Below are 20,790 nucleotides of genomic sequence, written 5' to 3'. Positions count from 1 at the left end.
ACATGATAGAAACTATAATTTTAACTATAGTTCGAACAGTATAAAATAAATTAATAGATAATAAATTGGTATATATATAAATTATTTTATATTAAATGTATTTTATATTAAATATCAAGATCAATTTTTAAAAAATTAAGTATTACTTTTAATTTATTTTTAATATTATTATTTTAATATTATTTTTTAATATTTTTGAGTGAAAATAAATAATAATGAAATATAATATTTAAATAATTTATGGCACTTTTGGAAAAAAATATATTTCAAACCTAAGAACTATATTTTATTTTACTTAAAGGAATTTTACAGTTTAGTTTAGGATATAGTTAGGATAATTGAGGATATCTTTTATTGAATTTTCAGGAAAATTCTTTTTCCTGAACAAAGAGATACGAAGAAGTACGAAAAGAGAACAAAGGTGTCCAGGTATAAGGAAAGTCTTAAGAAAAACGCAGAACATTCAATACAAATCATAAAAATAAATAGCTTCCTAGCATACAATATATTGCTTAAATATATTCAAATAAATTGATTAGATAACTTTTCATTTATTTTTTTTTTAAATAATTTAAAAAAAAAACATAATTTAATTTCTTTTGTTTCAATTTTTATATTATAACAGTATATCAATTGTATGAGTATATATATATATATACTCATACATATATATTTATTTATTTAAAATGATCAATTCAAAATGATAAATCAATTGTTATGTATATCAATTGTTATATATTATAAATAATATATAATATATAAATATAATATAATATATATGTAAATTTTTATTCATATATCTTTGATAAAAAAAAGATGATATTTTAGTTTTATTATATTTTATTATTTAGTTTTTATTTAAATGAATTAATCTTATTAAAATTGAAATAGAATTAAATATATTATAAAGTTTATTAATTAATAATAAATAAAACAATATTCATTAATATAATTTTATTTCAAATTTATAATTTATTGTACTTATAATTATTATGTATAATTTAAATATTATTATTTATTATATATATGATTCAATATATTTATATTAATATTTATTATTGAAATACAAAATCATAATATTACTATAATTATAAAAATCTTTTTTTTGAAGTTTGACATATGCATTCACGAAAATAAGAATTTCTAGTCCTACGCCAGATGTATCCAGCATTAAGCACAATAGGTTTCACATCTGCATCTAGTGAAAATCTTGTTTTTGTGAAAATTCTACTAAAGTTCTTTTCACTTTAAATAAAGTGTTTTTGCATCTATTAATAATAAATTTGCAAGAAATTTATAAAATTTTCTTCTTCTATTAGAAAAAAATGTATTTTATATTAAATATTTATATAATTTTTCAATTTATTTTTAAAATATAATTTAATCGTAATAAAAAATAATTTTTAAATATATAATATATGTATATACATATATTAATCATAGTTATTTATAACAATTGATATTTTTATTTCTTTTTTTAGTTTTATTATTAATTTGTTTAATATTAAATATAAATTAAATCTTTAATTAATATTCAAAATTATTTTTAAATTTTTAAGAAAGAAATGTCTTTTTTAGAAAGAAATTCGTAATGATTGATTATGAATATTTATGAAAAATATTCATAAAGAAGGAAGAATATTTATTTTTCTGTAATATTTAAAAAAAATTTTCGAAATAGCCTGTTAGAAACGATGTATAGTAAGTAACTAACGTTTCTTAACGGATGAGTTCAGAACTGTTTACGAATAATATCAGCAAACTCTCTTTGTACCTGTCCCCACCACTTACCGAATTAGCCATCCACTGTGCCCTTTTTCTTTGTATTGCCAGGCTGACAGTAGATAACCATTAAGCAGGCCATCGAGAGAAACTATTCCATAGCTGTCACAATGGCGTATACTTATTCCTTAAAATAATTTTTATATAAAATTAAACTTATTTTTAAAAAGAAAAATAAATTGTTATATTTTAAATTGTAATAAAGTAATAAATTTTTAATTTTGTATTTATATATATATTTTTAATAATATGTTTATTTCCAAAATAGCAATATAAATTTTAATTGTAATAATAAATATAAATATAATAGATATATAACAAAATTTAGTTATATTTAATTTTTATTTATGAAAATAATGTTTAATTTGTTTAATCTTATTTTTTTTTAAATTTCATATTTTACTATATAATTTAATATATTATAGAATTTTTTTTATATTTACAATTTTTACAATTTTTACTTACATTTTTTTTTATATTTAATTTACAATTTATAATTTAATTTCTTTTCACAAAAACAAATATTTTTATTGCAAAATATTAAATATTTCTTTTTTTTTACAAGAAAGTTACAGTTTCTTCAACAATAATATTTAATTAATTTATAATTCAATTTTTGAAAAATCAAGTAGACTTGAAATAATTTAAACGAATAAATTTGAGAGGAAGAAAAATAATAAAATATTTACATAAATGAAAATTGTGAGTTTAACGTAAACTATTGCATTTACGCGCTTGAGTTGCGCACGCGCGTTCTATATTGCGTATAGGAAATACATAGAGAGAGAATGGGGAGGAAAATCGAGAAGAGTGGCAGGAACGTCGATGAACGAACCACCCCCGCACAGTGTGGTCTCTTTTGGCGCGTGGGTGCTTCCAAGGTCATCGGAAGAGCGAAACTGCTACGACGCCTTCGTCGCGACGCCCGCGCATAAAGCGTGGGTGGAGAATATACATATATGTGTATACTTAGTTACCGCTACATGCCGTTTCAATTCACCGAATTACTCCATTCACAAGAATTTTTCGATTTTTCTTGCCTCCAAATTTCATAATGCATTGAATATCATTGTACACTTCGTCAACCGAAATTTTTTGAATTTTTCTCGTAAAAAAATCAAAGTATTGAATTTTGTTATAACTGATCATTGACAAAAAATTATATTTTTAATTGTATCGAGATTTAGAATGATGTCTATTGATGGAAAGTTCAATATTTAAAGAAAAATTTTATCATGATTCATTTATTAACGCGGTTCATTTAAATATATATATATATATATATATATATATATATATATATATATATATATAAAACTAATACAATAATAATTTTTATATTATTTTGTTGTATAGAAATTAAATGTTTGTGAATACATATATCTGCCAAAAAAAATGAGCCAATCCATTTTTCTCTAACCCGCCCACATTTACACCTACACCCAAGTACATACACCCACATATTATTCTGCATCCTTTACTAAAAAATTTTGATCGAAACTTTTTTTGAGATTAATCGAAGAATTATAAAAAGTGAACAAGATTATGGATTATTATGAGAATTAATTAAAATTATTCATATAATTTCTATCTTTTAAAAATAATTAATCTATATAATTATTCTTTATATTTAAAATCATTAATTATAAAATGAATTATAAAATAAATCAATATAATTTTTCAATAATACAATATATTTTCCTTGCTATTGTTCAAAAGAAAAAAATTTATAGCAAAAACTTATAAATGATCATTTTTTTTTACAAAATAATATTTATTTAATTTAAAATATTTTCATATTTTAAATTTTCATATTTTATTCCATAATATATTAATTAATTGCAATCTTTAATTATATTGCAGTTGTTATTTATATTTATGAATGTGAATTTCCTTTCCAACAGTAAACTATAATACGCATCCATTAATGGTATTACGCGATGACGACATCCAAGACGTCATCGGTTAACTATTCTACGATATAATATGAATTATATTATATTAAAAAAAAAAAATAAGGAAGGTTATAAAAATTTAAAATGATACAAAAAATGTTTAATTAATAAATTTTTAGGCAGCAAATTTTATTAATTAATTAAACCGCTAAATTTTAACATCTTATTATTTTTTAAGCTTCAAAAGTTTTGAAAAAAATTCAAAACTACTTAGTAATATCTCAATCATTGAAAATAATGACATTCAAAATTTTGTTTATATCCAAATGGATTTAAGAATATTATAGATAATCAAAAATAAATTAAAATTCTATAGGAAAGAAATAATATGAATTTAATGTTTTCTATAATTTGATTCACAAAAAATATTCTCTCTTAATTCTTTAAAAATTATTTATTATGTAAATCTTAAAAAATATCATTTACAGGACAACTTTAATATATTTCATATTCCTTGAATCCTAGTTCGACCTAGATCCTATAAATGATACATCCTGTATAGCTTGATCATATCAAAGGAGGGGAGAAAGGAGGGGAGTGTGTGATAAAGCTCAAGGAAGGGAGGGGACAGGATGTTCTCGATCGTTAAAGCGCCACAGCGCCCCGCCACGTGATCCTCACGCCCAAAGTACTCATTCATAAATCTGAAGCTGCACTAATTCTTCATACGTCAAACAATATATGTACTTATTGCTAATAGCGAGTTTTTAAAAAGCGATCAATGAATAAGTTGATCGTAGCAATAACCTCTTAAAGTACTTTTTCACTCATATCACTTTCATATATGTTTTCATATACATTAATATATATGATGTACAAATGTGAAGTCATAAGAGAATTTTTTTATTTTGAATTAAGATATTATATTACATAAATGAATTACGATATTTATTATTTTTTTAAATTAATTTGAATCAATTAAAATTATTTTAAATCAATTATAAATTCTCGTTTCGAATAAGAAGAATGCAACAGTTCGTTTTATTCATAATAATATTATAAATATGAACATTATTGTTTTATTGAGCGTTATTAGCGATAGTTTCTAAATGGTTTTTGTATTGATTATTTGATTTATTATTATTTTATTTAAACAAATTAATAATTGAGTATGAGTATTAAAAAGAAATATTAAATTCAAAATTTATTTATTTGTTTGATCAAGAATAAAATTTATTAATTTTTATCTATTATTAATTTGATACTTAACAAGCTCTACAAATAATTTTATTATATATAAATAATGAGAATTATTTTTTTGATTTTTTGATTTTTCATGAAAAAATTTGTAAATTTAATTATTTAAATTTAATTACTAGTATTTTTATTATACTAGTAATTTATCATTCTGTTAATTTGATATCATTGGATAAATCAAATTAACAAAATGAAAACATATCGTAAACATTTCATTCATCATTCATTCATTTATTAAATGAATAAAATTTTATAAATAACGTCTTATAAATAATTACGTTAAATAATAGATTGAATTAAATTTTTGATTTCATATTTTCTGATTTAACTTAAATATGAACGAAATATGAATTTATAATTTGTAATACTTTTTTAAAAATATATACAATTATAATTATAATTTCTTTATTATATCCCCATTGATCTATGTATCGAAAATTTTTAATTAAAACATTATTTTTTCGATTTTCATAGCAGATTTTTAAATTTCTTTTTTATTATGATTTCAAAAACATTTCAAAGATTATAAAAATATTCAACCTAATATAATGTAATATATAATAAAAAAATTATTTTCATCAACCAAATTTTTTTCTCTTAGAATCAATTTTTTCTTAGAAAATAGATTAAGATTATATTCCAATAAGAAATTATTTACAATTTACTATTAATTTATTACCTTTATTTTTATCCCAAGCATCATTTATACGAGGTTTCAATCAAATGTACTCTAAGTCTTTGATTCTGTAGTTATCTATCAATCATAGATGAATAGTTAACGATCATCCTCCATCATTTAATCAGAACAATGATTATCTCAAGATCATCGTGAACGATCGTAGTGACACCTGTTTCTCCGTAGAACGGGGAACCTGATTTGTCTGATCAACCCTACCTTGGCTGAAGGTCGTCGTTGGAGGGATATAAATAAAAGTAGAGTGGCTGTATGATTGTGTAGCTGGACTCCTCTCGCATTGAGCGGTGGGTTCCATTCATGATTTCGCGGCGCACGCGCCCTTTCACCCCTTAATATGGAAAACTCTGCCCACTATGTAGCTGCTGGACTACGGTAGCTGCATGCACACGTACTCTCTGAAGAAAGGTGGCCTACGATCTATCCTCGTTCCTGGAATGCCGGCACGGGGATAAGCTTCATCCCTCGTAAGAGAAACCGCATCAGGGAATAACCGATCTACCAATGCACGTACGTATAATACACGAGTGTGATCGTTATAAACCATATGAATAAGTGATCATGCTTTGGTGATAGTGCTCCTAACTTTTCCTTCATATCTCGTTCGCACACGAGTACATATATCATTCTCGCGTTAGAATCATCTATAGAGAGGAAACTGGATTTTATTCTTCCTCGTTGTTTGCTCATTCATTTATTCCGCACCTGGTGAATAACACGTTCGACTGGATCCCAATCCTCATTGCATATGGATACATATTGTTGCGCGCTAGTACTTCCGCGTAGTCACGTTGACACCGGAAAGAGCCACGACACCGATCTATTTCTAATTCCAAATGAAATCAATTCACAAATTTTCATGATGACGATATTATTCATCCCGTGGGATCATTGAAATTTGATTTATCATAATCAGTGAGTTACCCCATATCATATTTACCACTACATAATGTTCAATATTAGAAATTTTGGATGAAAATAATCATCACCATGATAATTAATCATTCGGTGAAGTTCGACACATTGTGAATTCTCCTAAAAGTTGCCTTTCCACGAATTTTTCGATGCAGAGACGTTGAATCCGGTGAAAGTAGAAAGAAGGGGTGGTAGGGAGAATGTGTAGGTAGAATGGAGGAAAACTCTTGTGTTCGGTCGTATTCGAACGTGGAAAGTATAGTGCGCGGGGGTGTGAATCACCGTTTCGAATCTGGGGGGTAAAAATGCATTCTCTCGATTGGTCGAGGAAAGCTCGCTTGCCTGGCGAAACCCAGCGGCCGGGGGCTGAGCGGGGCGGCGGAGGATGCGAAGGAGAGGGGCGAAGGGTGCTTGGGGATTCGAGTTTGAAACGGGATTCAGTTGGATGGTTAAATTTCAAGGGATCAGTAGTTTGACGCGTTCTAAGCAATTTCGTTTACCATCTTGGAGAGCACGTGTGTAGTAGCACGACGATCCAGCTATAATATCTCTAGTGCTTCTATACAACTAATCAAATTCCGATACGTGAATTTGATTGATATGTAACGAGACTTTTTTTTAAAAGATTAATTTATTTTGTTTACATAACACGTGCTCTCCATTTTTTTTCTTCCCTTTTTGTAAATTTTTATCAGAATCAATCGGCTTCCCTAATCGGCACATCTAGAAAGCTTCATCGTACCAAAGGTATTTATATTTTATATATAAATGTATATATTTTTTTCTGTTATTATTATATTATGATTCGCTTTTTTCCCGTTTTGTTTTTATTTATTTATTTATTTTGAATTAAAGGAGATAAAATGAATACGATATACACTCTATATGACTGAAAATAAATGAGAAAGCGTACGCTCGCAATGAAACGAAAGTGAAAACGATCCCATCGATTTCTTGATTCCCGGTCAGTTTAAACGTATTATTATAAATATTATGATAGCTAGAATAGAACGACAGAGGACAATAATTAAGTAAATCGTGGGTCGCTTGTCACTCGGTTCGAAACCGTGTATTCGTTTACATTTTTGTATATTTTTGTCGTAAAGTGCTCTTTTCGGACGACATTGAAATTCGAACGAGAGGGAAAGTATCTACGACGGCGTTGCCCGACGACGATGAAAACGAAATTTGGAAAGTTTGTTCATTTCGTTGGTTCATCAAGTACGCCATTCGATTTATGTAGATATTTTCTTTCTAATTTAATTGTTAATTTTTTTTTTTTGATCGAATATTTCAATTTTACGTATATCCAATTTATTTATTTTAAAGTACTTAGACATAATGTACAAATGACTTTTTATAATTTAATTTGAAGAAAAATCCAAAATAAATTGAATTTTGAAAAATATTAAAATTTATTATATTTTTATTTTTTTTAGATAAAGTAAAATTATACGTTCAAATATAAGTATGTTAAAGTATAAGTATCAATTTTATAAAATAAAAAATTCTTGGAAATTTGATAAATTTTGAAATTGCATAAAATTTTTATTTTAATTATGTATATTTTAATTATATATTCGTATATTTCGTAGATATGCATGTCTGTAAGTTTTTCTTTATCTAAATGTTAACGCTTTTTTTTTACTGTAAGAATTTTTCGATTTATATATTTTTTGATTATATTTTCGTTTTATTCCTTTTCTATTTTAATTTTTAATATATGTTAAAAATAATATTTTATATTTAAATAAAAATTTATAAATTGGATTATGTTTAATATATACGTTGCTTAAACAAAACACAAAAATATATGAAAATGAAAATATAAAACATGGAATTTATGTAGATAACTAAATGTTATCTATATCTATAGTTACTTTTTGCTATACTCTAAGCATTTCTAGAAATTCTATATGATGCATATAGAAAATTGTAATAAAAATATGAAAATATAAGTTTAAAATTAAAAATTTTAAACTTAAATTAAATTTAAGTTAAAATCAAAAATTAAAATTTAGCAAAAATAAAGTTTTTGTATTTTTATATTTTCACTATTAATTATTAAAAATAAATAATACATATTCATAAACTAACTTTATTAACAAATAACAAAATTATATTTAGAACTAAAATTGGAAGAAAAAAGTTAATTGCACGAAATAAGAAAAATAAAGTATTTTCATAGATATTTTTCATAAAATAAACACCCTATGCATATATTTTTAATAGCCCAAATAAAAAATATTTTGGTAATCTTGTTTCTATTTCCTTTCCTCTATATTGTTTCAAATATCAGTTTAAAATTCAAATCTTACGTAAACAAATTTTTCAAACTCTTAGTATAGCGGCAAGCAGCTGCTTATCTGCTTTTCCTCAGGATTTTTCTAGACGTTAGACATTATTGGTGGATGACAGATACTTCACTTTCTCTTTCTTTTTGACCCTCGGAAAGAATAGCAGGTCTAACCTTGGTCGCCATGGCGATTTCAAGGATAGCACCCTCTAACTGCTGCAGGCCAGCTGCTGGAAAAACGGAAAAAGGAAAAGTTTGCAGGTCAATGTAGCATTTTCGTTCGAAACTGCCTGTAAAGACAGACGCCTCTCTATCCCATTGTAGGAAACCCAACCGTGATTCTTAGTATACTATAGTTACAGTGAACAAGATCCAACCGACATTTGGACGTTGATAAATTTGTGCAAGCTTAGGGTAAATGGTTTTATTTTTAATATTATTATTTTAAAAAATTTCTTTCTATATTATTTTAATATATTAATTTTTATTTTCATTATTATGTATATATTTATTTATTATATATTTTTTATAAATATTGTTTATTTTTGCCTTTATATTTTGAATCTCACTTTCTAAATTTTAAAATGTAATGAAACGTTTAACGAAGATATTTGTTTATTCGATATTATTTACAATAGTTCAATAATAGTTTAGATTTCAGTATATATTTAATTATATAAACATTAGAAGATATATAGGTCATATAATATTTTCATTTATTAATAAAAAAAATTTAAATTTGAATTTTTGTATTTAAAATTTAATTTTCATAATATTATATAAATATGAATAATTGAAATTAAAATTTTGTTATTGGATATTTGAGAAGAAAAAAATTTATTTACATAAGAATTTCTTCGTGAAATATCTTTGAATATTTCTATTTGAAATATCTTTGAAATTTAAATATACAAATATTTCATTACAATTAATAAAAATAATAATTTCGAATTTTTAATTTGAAGAAACTTACATTATTTTTAATATTGCATCAAAGTTTCAAATTAGTTATATTATAGTTTAAAAAAAATATTTAATAAATATCATTTATTTTAAATTCATTTTTTTCTATAATTGGTGTATTATTTTTATATCTGATTCATTATTGATTTCTTTTTTTATATTTAGAAGTATATTTTTAAATTTTTATTTTTATAATATTATCTAATATAATATATTTAAATATATTTATATACTGATATTGATATAACATGTAATAACTATTTTTAAACTATATAATTTTTTTCTATTTCTTTCTATTTCTTGGAATTTTTCTTATTTTATCTAAAAATATTTTTATTTATTTAGTTTATTATAATTTATTGACGAAATAAAATATTATTTTACAATAATGATGATTTAAAGATCAATTTTACAATTTAAAACTTTAAAAATTGAATTTCTAAAAATATTTTTTTAGTTCATTAACGAAATAAAAATAATTTTTCTCTTGTTTTCTACTTAGTTTTAAATATTATATATATATATTACAAATACATTCAGAATAAAAAAATTCTTTTTTTAATCAAACTTTTTGTATGATATAAAAATAATTTTTATTTATTTTTAATGTAATCTTTTTTTAAATGTAAAATAATATAGATATTTGCATATTAATAATCTTTTTAAATTATTATGCATTTTATTGTTTATTCAAATTTTCTATAAATTATCGAGTAAGTTATTAATGAATCATTAATATTTGAAAGTGATTGATCTCTTTTCTGCCAAACATTCAATAATATAAACAAAAATGTATAAAAATAATGAAAAATACATGAAATGCAATAAAAATTCATTCTGATATACAATTAAAATATTAAATTTATAATATAATAAATCTAATTTTTTACATATATTTAATATATAAACATGCATGTATATCTATCCCATCTGTATAACAATTTACATTTTTAATTAATTAAATTTTTATCATAATTTCAAAATCAAATTATATATTAAAACAAAATATTTTCTTTGTATCAATTGTTATATCAAAAATTTAATTCTTTTTCAATTGTAGAATAAATATAAATTTTAAATAATTAAAAAAAAATCGATGCATTTACATTATGAGAAAAATTTAAAAATATAACTTAAAATAAATACACGCAAGATTGCATTAACAAGCTCTTAAATTATAATTATAATAATAAATGCACATTATATCTAACATATATTTTCTGAAATATACTTTAATGATTAAATAATATAAATATTTGATGAAAAAATAATGTATCAATTAGTGACTCTTATATGGGTATATAATAAAGAAAACAGATATACAATCGAAAATTAATTAATAAAGTTCTATTTATCAAGCAAGTTTCATTCACATAGTCAGTATTGAGTTCGTTATATGAGATTTCACATTTATGAAGGCAACATAAGTCATTTCCCTTCCATATTAATATCGGGTTTGAAATGCTTGTTAAATTAAAAAACGCGCGTGTGTTAAATTCTTATTTAAATGATATTATCATATCTCGTTAAAGATTTCTCCTTTCTATATAAATTTAAAATAAAAATAAAATAAATTTTTAAACGCAATTTAAATGAATTACATTTTTTATTATTATAAATTAATGTTTTATGTTAATATTTTAGAATTTAATTATTAGTTTTTATGATAATAAAAGTAATTGTTTAACAATGTTTTAATAATTATATTGAATTAAGTTATACATGAAAAATAGTATATTTCAGGAAATTTTAATACTAATTTCTAAAACTGAAACAAGAATAAATTATATGTGTACTTTTAAGTTCACGCTTTATCCTAAATGGTAAACTATAGGGCGCACAAAAATTGTGTAAAAATGTATAAAATTTCTTTTTTATATCTACTTCACTTCAAGAACAAATATAAATAAAATAATGATTATTATAGAATTATTTTTATATACTTTTCTGAAAGATAAAAATTGTATCATATAAAAGCATTTAAATTTTTTTTGTTTTTCATCGTTATACTTATTATTAATTTCAACTTTTTAAATATATATTATAAATTAAGGATAAAATAAATTCAATATTTAGAATTGTATAAATAGAATTACAAAGTAAAAAATTTCATTGAAATAAAATTTTTCCTCTCCTATAAAAGTATTCGATATTCGAGCAACTATTACTCGAACGTATGAAGAATGTTACGATTAGAAACAGACTGAAACATTTAGAAATATATAAATGTATATATACACGATACGTGTGTATACTTACGTCGAATTTCCTACTGTTATTGATTTCTGCGAGGTCCCACCAATGGAAGCGGGACCCCATTTCTCGATCCCTGAACTGAAAAGGGTATCGCGGTTCTTCCCTGTTCAGGACTTGTATGATGACCTTGAACCAGCTGTGCAGGGGTGTTCCATCTTTGAAACTGGAACAAGGGGACATCCGTACGATTCAAAATGCTTTTCCGTTGACTCTTTTATGAATGGTTTTGATTTAAGTTTGTAATTTATAACATTGCAACGTATTTAATATTCTTTTTTATGGCATAATTAATAGATTTTATGATTTTTAAAGAATTGAAATTTATGTATAATAGATATGTATTGTATAATTTTAAGAGGAAAATATTTACAGAAATATTTATAATTTTTATAGGAATAATGCGAAAATCATTGTATATTATGTAATTTGTATATTATTAATGCTAGGAATCTGTAGATTTATTTTTATGATTTTCTTATTGATTTTTCTTGAATTATTTGCTGAATGAATATAGAAATATATATGTATATATAAGACAGAGTTCGGTTACCTTTGGGGGATGCATTGAGGGTAACGTACTTTCATATTAGTGAAAGTTTGTTGAAGTAAGATAAAGATGATCAATTATTAGATAGCAATATAATAAATTATAAAATTATATGATAGTTATCAATTTAACAAAAAATAATAAAAAATCATTTTTTTTGTAATAAATTATAAATCTTCTATCTAATTTCTCGTATATCTTGTTGTATAATTTTCAAAAATTGCAAAATGAATATTTCAGAAAAAAATGAAATAATATAACTTAAAAAATTATTTTCGAATTGATATAATATCAATTATTATATTAAATTTTTTTTAATTTATTGCAAATAAACTCTCTAGAATTATACTATAAATCACTATTTCAAGTAATTTTGTATTTTCATTCATTTTATAAAATAAAATAATAGTGAAAAATCGATTTATTTCATAGATAACTAAATTTTAAGAAAATGAAGAGTTAAATTGAGTAAACTTTAAAGTCACATTGATGATTTAAATTTTTGTTATAGGTGAAAGTATCACAACGAGACATTTCAACATCGAATTTCTGTACGGTTTTTAATTACACAATTAACAATGAATAATAGCCAAAATTATAATCAGGGAATGAGTTTCTTTGGAAATTATGCTACGCCAGAAAGAGAACAAGATGCGAACGCAGATCAAAATCAGGTACAAATCTTATTTATTTTTTATTATTTTTTTAAATAATAAAATTTAATAAGAAATTTATTAAATTTACAATAAAATTTGATTTATTTCAGGCGAATAATCAATATCAATTCGCCAAATCTGGTTACTCTAATGCAAGTTCACCAGACACTTCCTCCGGAAGTAGTAGTAATTCTCAATGTTGCAGTCAATCCCCAGAAAATTTTAATGTAGACTCATTGATTAATACATTATTACAAGTTGTAAACAGTGATACTTTTAATCTACCAACTTCTTATAATACTATTCAATTACCACAAAACGGAATGGCAAGTAACAATAGATGTAGTGATTGTACTGACACGCTTTGTAATTCATGTTCTAATCGAATTTTGGTGAGTATTTTATTTATTAATATTCTCTAAATATAATGTAGGAAATCCGAATAAAACTTATTATTTTTAAAACGGTTCAAAAATTTTTTTTTGATACTGTTATATTTCTTGTGTTTTTAAATTGTTTAATTTAATTTTCGACTATTTTAAAATAATTCATAACTATTGACAAATTATATCATTAGTCATATTAAAATGTTAAAAGATATTTAAAATTATTGAATTTATCGGGATATCATTAATTGAATTCAACAATCTTTTTTTTTACAGAATCCTCCGGAATTAAATCAAGAAAATGAATATAATTATAATACACCGGAAATGCCGAGTCCAATTATGAACATTCCAAACATGATTCCTCCAAGATTACCATTTTACTGCGATCTTCATCGTGATGGTCAAAAATTTTATTGCCAAACTTGTAGCAAGCCTTTTTGCGTTGATTGTGAATTTCGTTTCCATCATGTACATGTTACTATAAATTTGATGGATGCTATAGAAGGTGCTGGAATTCAAGCGAATCAAGTATTAAAAGAGGCTAGACTTGGAATAACAATACTCAGGGAAGAGTTAGATGCTATTCAAGTAAGTTCCTATTACAATTATTAACATTATTTTTGTAATATTGTTGCTTCGAAAATTTATTTATGACACACGTTCTAAAAAAATTAAAAAAGATTTAATATTAATATATTTTTTTATTAATATTACAAAATAATTTTTATATTCGTATCTACAAATTTTGGAATTTTTTACTTTTACAGATAGCTGCAGAAATATTGGAACAAAAGGCAAGACAGGCAGCTGCAGATGTGATGCTATGTGTCAGAAGAGTGGCCTCTGCGTTAGAAGCGAGAGAAAAAGAATTGTTAGGTAGAATTGAAAAAGCTAAACTTATGAAATTTAGCGCACTAAAAGCAAGAGACGAGGGTATTAGGATTGGAATATCCCGATTGACAAGGGCTGCTGATAAACTTACTGAAGCAATGGAATCAAAAATTTTGGCCAGTAATCCATTGAATTTATTCCTCACTAAAGACATGGCTTCGGCAGAGGTATTTATTATATATTTGAAATCAAATATATTAGTTAATGGTTAATCGATTTTTCTATGTAAAATAATTTTTCCAATAACAAACATTAACATTTCCATTAACAAAATTTTTTTCAATGTTTTTCATCAAATTATTTTTGAAAAAAAATTAATTAACAAAACCAAAAAAACCATTAACTTTTTCACTACTAATATTTTATCGATGATTTAATGGTATTTGGTATTCATTAATGTCAATTATAACAATTTAAGTTGATGCATATGAAATGTCGTTTTCTTGCATCTTGAAATTAATATATGCATATCATGTTTTTTTTATTTAATTTTTAGAAACATGGATTTTTTTTTATTAATTATTAAGATTATATTATAATGATGATCATTTCTGATTATTATTTATTTTTTCAGAATAAGTTGGAATATTGCACAATATAATCTATGATATATTGTTTTACATTCGTAATTAATTATACTAATATAATAAATTGATAAATACTTTTTATATGCAATAATCATTTTATATATATGTATGATTAATTACGATTATCTACACTCTTAAAAGAATTCTTTTCTAATTTTAATAAAATTTTGTATAAATACATTATGAGGAAAATTTGATGAAATTAAATCTTTATTTTTTCATGCATTTTTAAAAATATTTTTTTCTTTACAGGATAATAGAGCACTAATTTAAATATTTTATCTAAAATTTTATTCTATTCTGCATTTTTTTATTTCTTCTAATTTCTACTACTAATCTATTATTTCCTTTTATTTTTATTTCTTGAAGTAATTCATTCATCTATTTATTTATTTTTTTTATTTTTTTTTCTTTCAAATGATTGCAAAATAATATAATACTTTTAATTAACTAATCTCTTTTTTTCAACGAAACTTTTCTCTTTGAAACTTTATCAATATATAAAAGATTAGTATGTATATAATAGATTCAATTTTAAAAATAGTAGTAATAGTGAAATAGTGTTATTTTAAGAAATTTAAATTTCTAAGTTTCAAATTTTATTTGATAAAGACGACATTTTATGCATTTTATTTGTTCTTACATAACTTGTGCTTTTAGAATTTCCATATGGCAGTTGTAGCTGTAGTGAAAGAGTTAGAGGTTAGTACATATTTAGTATAGATAATATATATTAATTAATAGATTTTTTTTTAGTTTTTTTTCTAATATAAATTTTCTAAATAATATAAGATAAGGTTTTATTTTATTTTTTTTTATTTATTTTTTTTATTTAAGTTTATTTAAATTTGAAATTATTTTAATTATACATCAAACTATTAATTAATAGATTATAATTAATAGAACAATAGCATTTTTTAAACAATAATACTTAATATTACTAACATTAGTAAATGTAACATAAATGTGACGTAAATGTATCGTAAATGTAACGTAAATGTAACGTGAATTTTGTTTTAGTATTCTTTACGTCCTTTACTTTAGTTTTTTAACAATATACATACATACAATATTTTACAATTATTTACTACTGTGTACTAACTCATCTTCATCGAATACAGATATTTCGCATTCACCAAAGTCAACAATCGCTTCCCTCGCAAGAAGAGAATTGGATCTCTTTCAATGGTTTAGAGGGTACAATAATGAATGCTATCGCAAATCTTGGCGCTATAGCAGTAAATAATCCTGGGCCCATAGGAGATCGGCGCCCTGTAAGAGGCCGTGGAAATTCGCCTCAATTATTTCTTAGACAAATAGCCAGCGCCCCAGTACCTAGAGGGAGGCCAATTCCTTCTAACAGTTATCCGGTTGTAGTCAGGATGGATCGCAGTCCCCAATCGTCTGTGACTCCACTGAGAATAATTGGAAACGATGGCGAACCCCAAGATAATCTGTGCCGCCCTTGGGGTATTGCGTGTGATAGAGAAGGACATATTATTATTGCGGATAGATCTAACAATCGAATACAGATCTATTTCCAAGATGGTTCCTTCTTAAGAAGATTCGGTACACACGGTACCGCACCAGGACAATTCGATCGTCCTGCCGGCGTAGCAGTCGATGCACGACGTCGTATAGTCGTGGCAGACAAGGATAACCATCGTATCCAGGTAATTAATGAATCACAGCAATAATAATTGTCCAAATTCACAATTATTCTCGTATTTTTGTTTTTTTTAATAAAATTTAACTATCATTATTATAAGTTGAACAAACTTATAATTATACGCGTATCAATCATGTTTTAACTTATATTTAACTTATATTTTACTATTATTTTATATTTTTCCAATAATTTTTAATCATGTTTTTAAAAAAAATATTTTGTCTGTTTGATCAAAATGCTATTACATTCTATTTTTCAAAATTGTAACTGATTGATTAAAAAAAAAAATCAATTCAATAACATTAAAGAAATCTCTATTAATTTATATTCGTTTCTTATTTATTGCTACCTCAGTTTCCATCTTGTTAAGACTTTGCCTTCCATCTAAACAACATCTGTTTCTTAATCTTTTAAAAAAAAAAAATTAATTTAAAATTCATTCATTTTCATTAAATTTTTGTTACCTTCAAAATTTACCTTTCTTATCATCTTCGAAATTTACACCATTTCCTCGTTACTTTCCAGGTGTTGACGATGGAAGGCCTATTTCTTTTATGTTTTGGCGAAAAAGGCTGTCGCGCCGGCCAGTTCAATTATCCTTGGGATGTAGCGGCCAACTCCGAATGCCAGATAGTCGTATCTGACACAAGAAACCATCGCGTCCAATTATTCAGTCCTGAAGGTGTTTTTCTTCGTAAATATGGCTACGAATCCGCCCCGAACATGTGGAAACATTTCGACTCGCCACGCGGAGTGGCATTCAATCCTGATGGCAACGTCGTCACCACGGATTTTAATAATCATAGACTAGTGATAATTGATTCAGACTTCGTACATGCTCGAGTATTAGAATGCGAAAGTCCAGGTGCTCCGAAACAGTTCCTAAGACCGCAAGGTCTGGTGATTGATGACGAAGGCAATATAATTGTAGCCGATTCTAGAAACCATCGTATACAAATATTTGATTCGACTGGAACGTTACAATGGCGATTCGGTAATTATGGAAAAGATGACAATGAAATGGACAGACCATCCGGAATAGCTCTATGCCCAGATGGTAGAATCGTTATCGTTGATTTCGGCAACAATCGAGTTCTTCTTATTTAAAATGATCCGTTCATTGGTTGTGGTTGAATGAGTGAGAGGGAATGATTGGGAGAAAGATTTTATACAAACGTTAAAAAATGTAAAAAAAAAAAAGGAAAAAAAAAGAAAAAAAAATTTATCCTATATGACAGTAATTGCAAGAAGCGACGTTAATGTTTTTCTCGATTTTAGATGTATAAGCGTATGACGCTTAAAACCCTCGAATAACAAGTGTTAGATGCAATATTTTCCTACTAATATGTATATAAATATGGAAATCCGTATAAGTTCCTTTCGAAACTTCGGGTTTTCTCTTGAGTGCCAAGAAATCAAGTACAAAGAGGAAAAAAAAAGATGTCCTTTTTCGTTTTGAAATCATATCCTTATGAATGTTTCAAATTAGTAGAGAAATATTATTTTCACATTATTTGTACGCAATTATTCGTTGTCTATAATTCGTGGTTTGAATGATAAGAAGAGAAAACAGAAAAGTGATGAGTAATGAAGGAAAACGAGAAAGGATTTTTAAAGATTTGTTTATTAGTATTCGGACTGTATTTGTCACTATTTTTTAAGATTGAGAGGATTATTGGAAAAGATCATAGAATGTAATTTTCCAATGATCTATAAATTATTATCTATCATATGTTATTTTTATTAGTAAAACGACGAACATGTTTTTTAAATTATTTTTCTGAACAACGATTGCAAATAAAAATGCAAAACGATATTAAAAATTAATGAATATAAATTTAACGAAAATAAATTTATCTACTTCAGTATTCGATCGAAATACTCACTAGGATCGAAAATTCGAGAATAATGCAATAAAAGTGAGAGAAAATTATATTATATATAAAGAAAAATAGTTACTATTTTTTAAAAAAATATGACTATTATCTATGTTATATCAAACATTTTACCAGGATAATTCCTCGCAAGATGTTTGATGTAAAAAAGAAGATAATTACTCTTTTAAAGAGTTAATTTTTGTTTTTTTTGTGTTATACTTATTTGAAAAAAATTTTTTTAATATTTTGGAACAACTTTTATTTTATTATTTTATATGAATCTTTTTTTTATATATAAATTATTTTTACAGTCTTATTTTTTTTTTCATTTTGATTTTAATTTTTTTCTTATATATATATATATATAAAAAATATATGAAAAAAATATCTTGATCGTTGTGTGATTAAACGACATTCTATTACAAAGTAACAGTATACAATACTATTGTGACCAGAGTCGTAAAAATGTTTAACTATTTATATAAATTAACAATATTGTCTCCTGTTATTTAATATGTATGGAGACTAAAATGCAATTTTGAATTAAGAAGTACCTACGTGTGCATGATCGTTGCGGTTAAAGAGTTTGTTTTTATGAGTGTATGTAATCAAAAAGAAATGCGAATGACACGAATAAATTGTAAGTGTATCCAGATAAATGCTATAAACCAAAAAAGAGATAACAATTAATACAAAATAACACAAAAAGAAAAAGATGGAAAGTATTAAGTAAAAGTGAGTGAGATCGTATTTTAACGATACATTATCAAACAAATTCAAAATCACATTGTAATCATATTTTTAACATATCATACTTCGAAAACATTATTTCAATTTTACATTACTATATTTCTGGTACAAGCATGCGTAATTAAACAAAATTTATTGCCATTATTATTACGTCCATGATAATTATTATCAATGTTATTAACTTCAATATTATTCTTTTATTATTATTTTTATTATTTTTGTATTAACAATTATGACTAGTATGAATATCGTTATTATTGTCATTGTAATAATAAACTTTATTCATATTTATTTATATCATTATTTATATCATATTTGTTAATACAAAAATTTCATCGATATCAACATTTATAAAAAAAAACAATACAAAATTTCATCTAACATTTATAGGATATAAAATATTTTAGTTTTACACAATAATATAAAAATCTAATCTATATGTTTTCAAGAAAAAAAATTACTGTCGCATTCGATTTTAGTTTAATATTAATAGAACTGAAATAAGATATTAGTTACATTTGTACAATATAAGACTGAGCTAAGACTGATTTAACACTAACAGATTTTGTTCCTCGTTTATTTTTACACCGTGACTGAGTTGAATGATTTGTGTTTGAATGCCTATTTTAATATTATGTTCACAAGTATAATTGAAAAATTTTATATATTCAATAATAATTTTATATTGGCTTAACATTTATGTAATATATGCAAAACTTTATTGTTTGATATATTTATTTTCTTTCTTTTAATAAAGTGATATATTAAAAAAAATATATTTATTAGTTTAATATAATACTTTACACTTTGATAATCAATCAATCAATCAATCACAATATAAATTATTTTAAGAACTAGGTAGAAACATCTTCAAAAAAATAATTAAAAATTTAAAAAAAGATAGTAAATTTCTTAAAAGAAAACTATTTTGGCTATTAAATTATGCTAAACATAATAACAACAAATAATAAGTCAGTTTTAAAACTTGTTGAAGAAGTTTCTACATTTGAGAAGTGATTTATCGAAAAAGTTTTTACAGAAAGTAATTTCTTCATATTGCGATGTATAGCATTATGATATGTGGCAATAATGTTAATCGTGTCATAAAACGATTTTATTAATAAAATATGCTTGTATGACATATTTTTATCGCAAAGCTATGTGTATAGATAAAGATTAAGTTAAGTTTTGAATATGTACCTCTCATTCAATTATCATATAAAATATGAATCAAACAGTAGTAAATCATATATGTATTTTTGATTAAATATTTCTCAAAAAGATTTAACTTATTGTATAAGAGCAGAGCAGGTATTTAATAAAGTTTATTATATAAAACAGAGCAGACATCAAATGTTTGCATTTC

General features: G+C 24.1%; 1 protein-coding gene across 4 annotated transcripts; it reads left to right on the top strand.

The window, feature by feature from the left end:
• The first annotated feature begins 5,989 nt into the window (after positions 1-5,989).
• On the top strand, positions 5,990-20,200 carry LOC108004481 (E3 ubiquitin-protein ligase TRIM71-like). Of its 4 annotated transcripts, none has more exons than XM_062085118.1 (8): positions 5,990-6,138; positions 13,117-13,279; positions 13,372-13,653; positions 13,924-14,238; positions 14,418-14,708; positions 15,789-15,830; positions 16,250-16,801; positions 17,323-20,200. In XM_062085118.1, the coding sequence occupies exons 2-8, from the start codon at positions 13,184-13,186 to the stop codon at positions 17,902-17,904; spliced, it is 2,160 nt and encodes a 719-aa protein (XP_061941102.1). In that variant the 5' UTR covers positions 5,990-6,138; positions 13,117-13,183; the 3' UTR covers positions 17,905-20,200. The 4 variants fall into 4 exon arrangements, with proteins under 4 accessions (XP_061941102.1, XP_016922923.1, XP_016922922.1 ...); XM_017067433.3 differs by lacking the exon at positions 5,990-6,138 and adding an exon at positions 6,975-7,290; XM_062085119.1 differs by lacking the exon at positions 5,990-6,138 and adding an exon at positions 9,119-9,253.
• The last annotated feature ends 590 nt before the right edge of the window (positions 20,201-20,790 follow it).

This window comes from Apis cerana, linkage group LG14, assembly GCF_029169275.1.
Source record: "Apis cerana isolate GH-2021 linkage group LG14, AcerK_1.0, whole genome shotgun sequence".
NCBI classification, from domain to species: Eukaryota; Metazoa; Arthropoda; class Insecta; order Hymenoptera; family Apidae; genus Apis; species Apis cerana.
The sequence above is the reverse complement of the archived record's forward strand: the minus strand, read 5'-3'. Positions and strand labels throughout refer to the sequence as shown.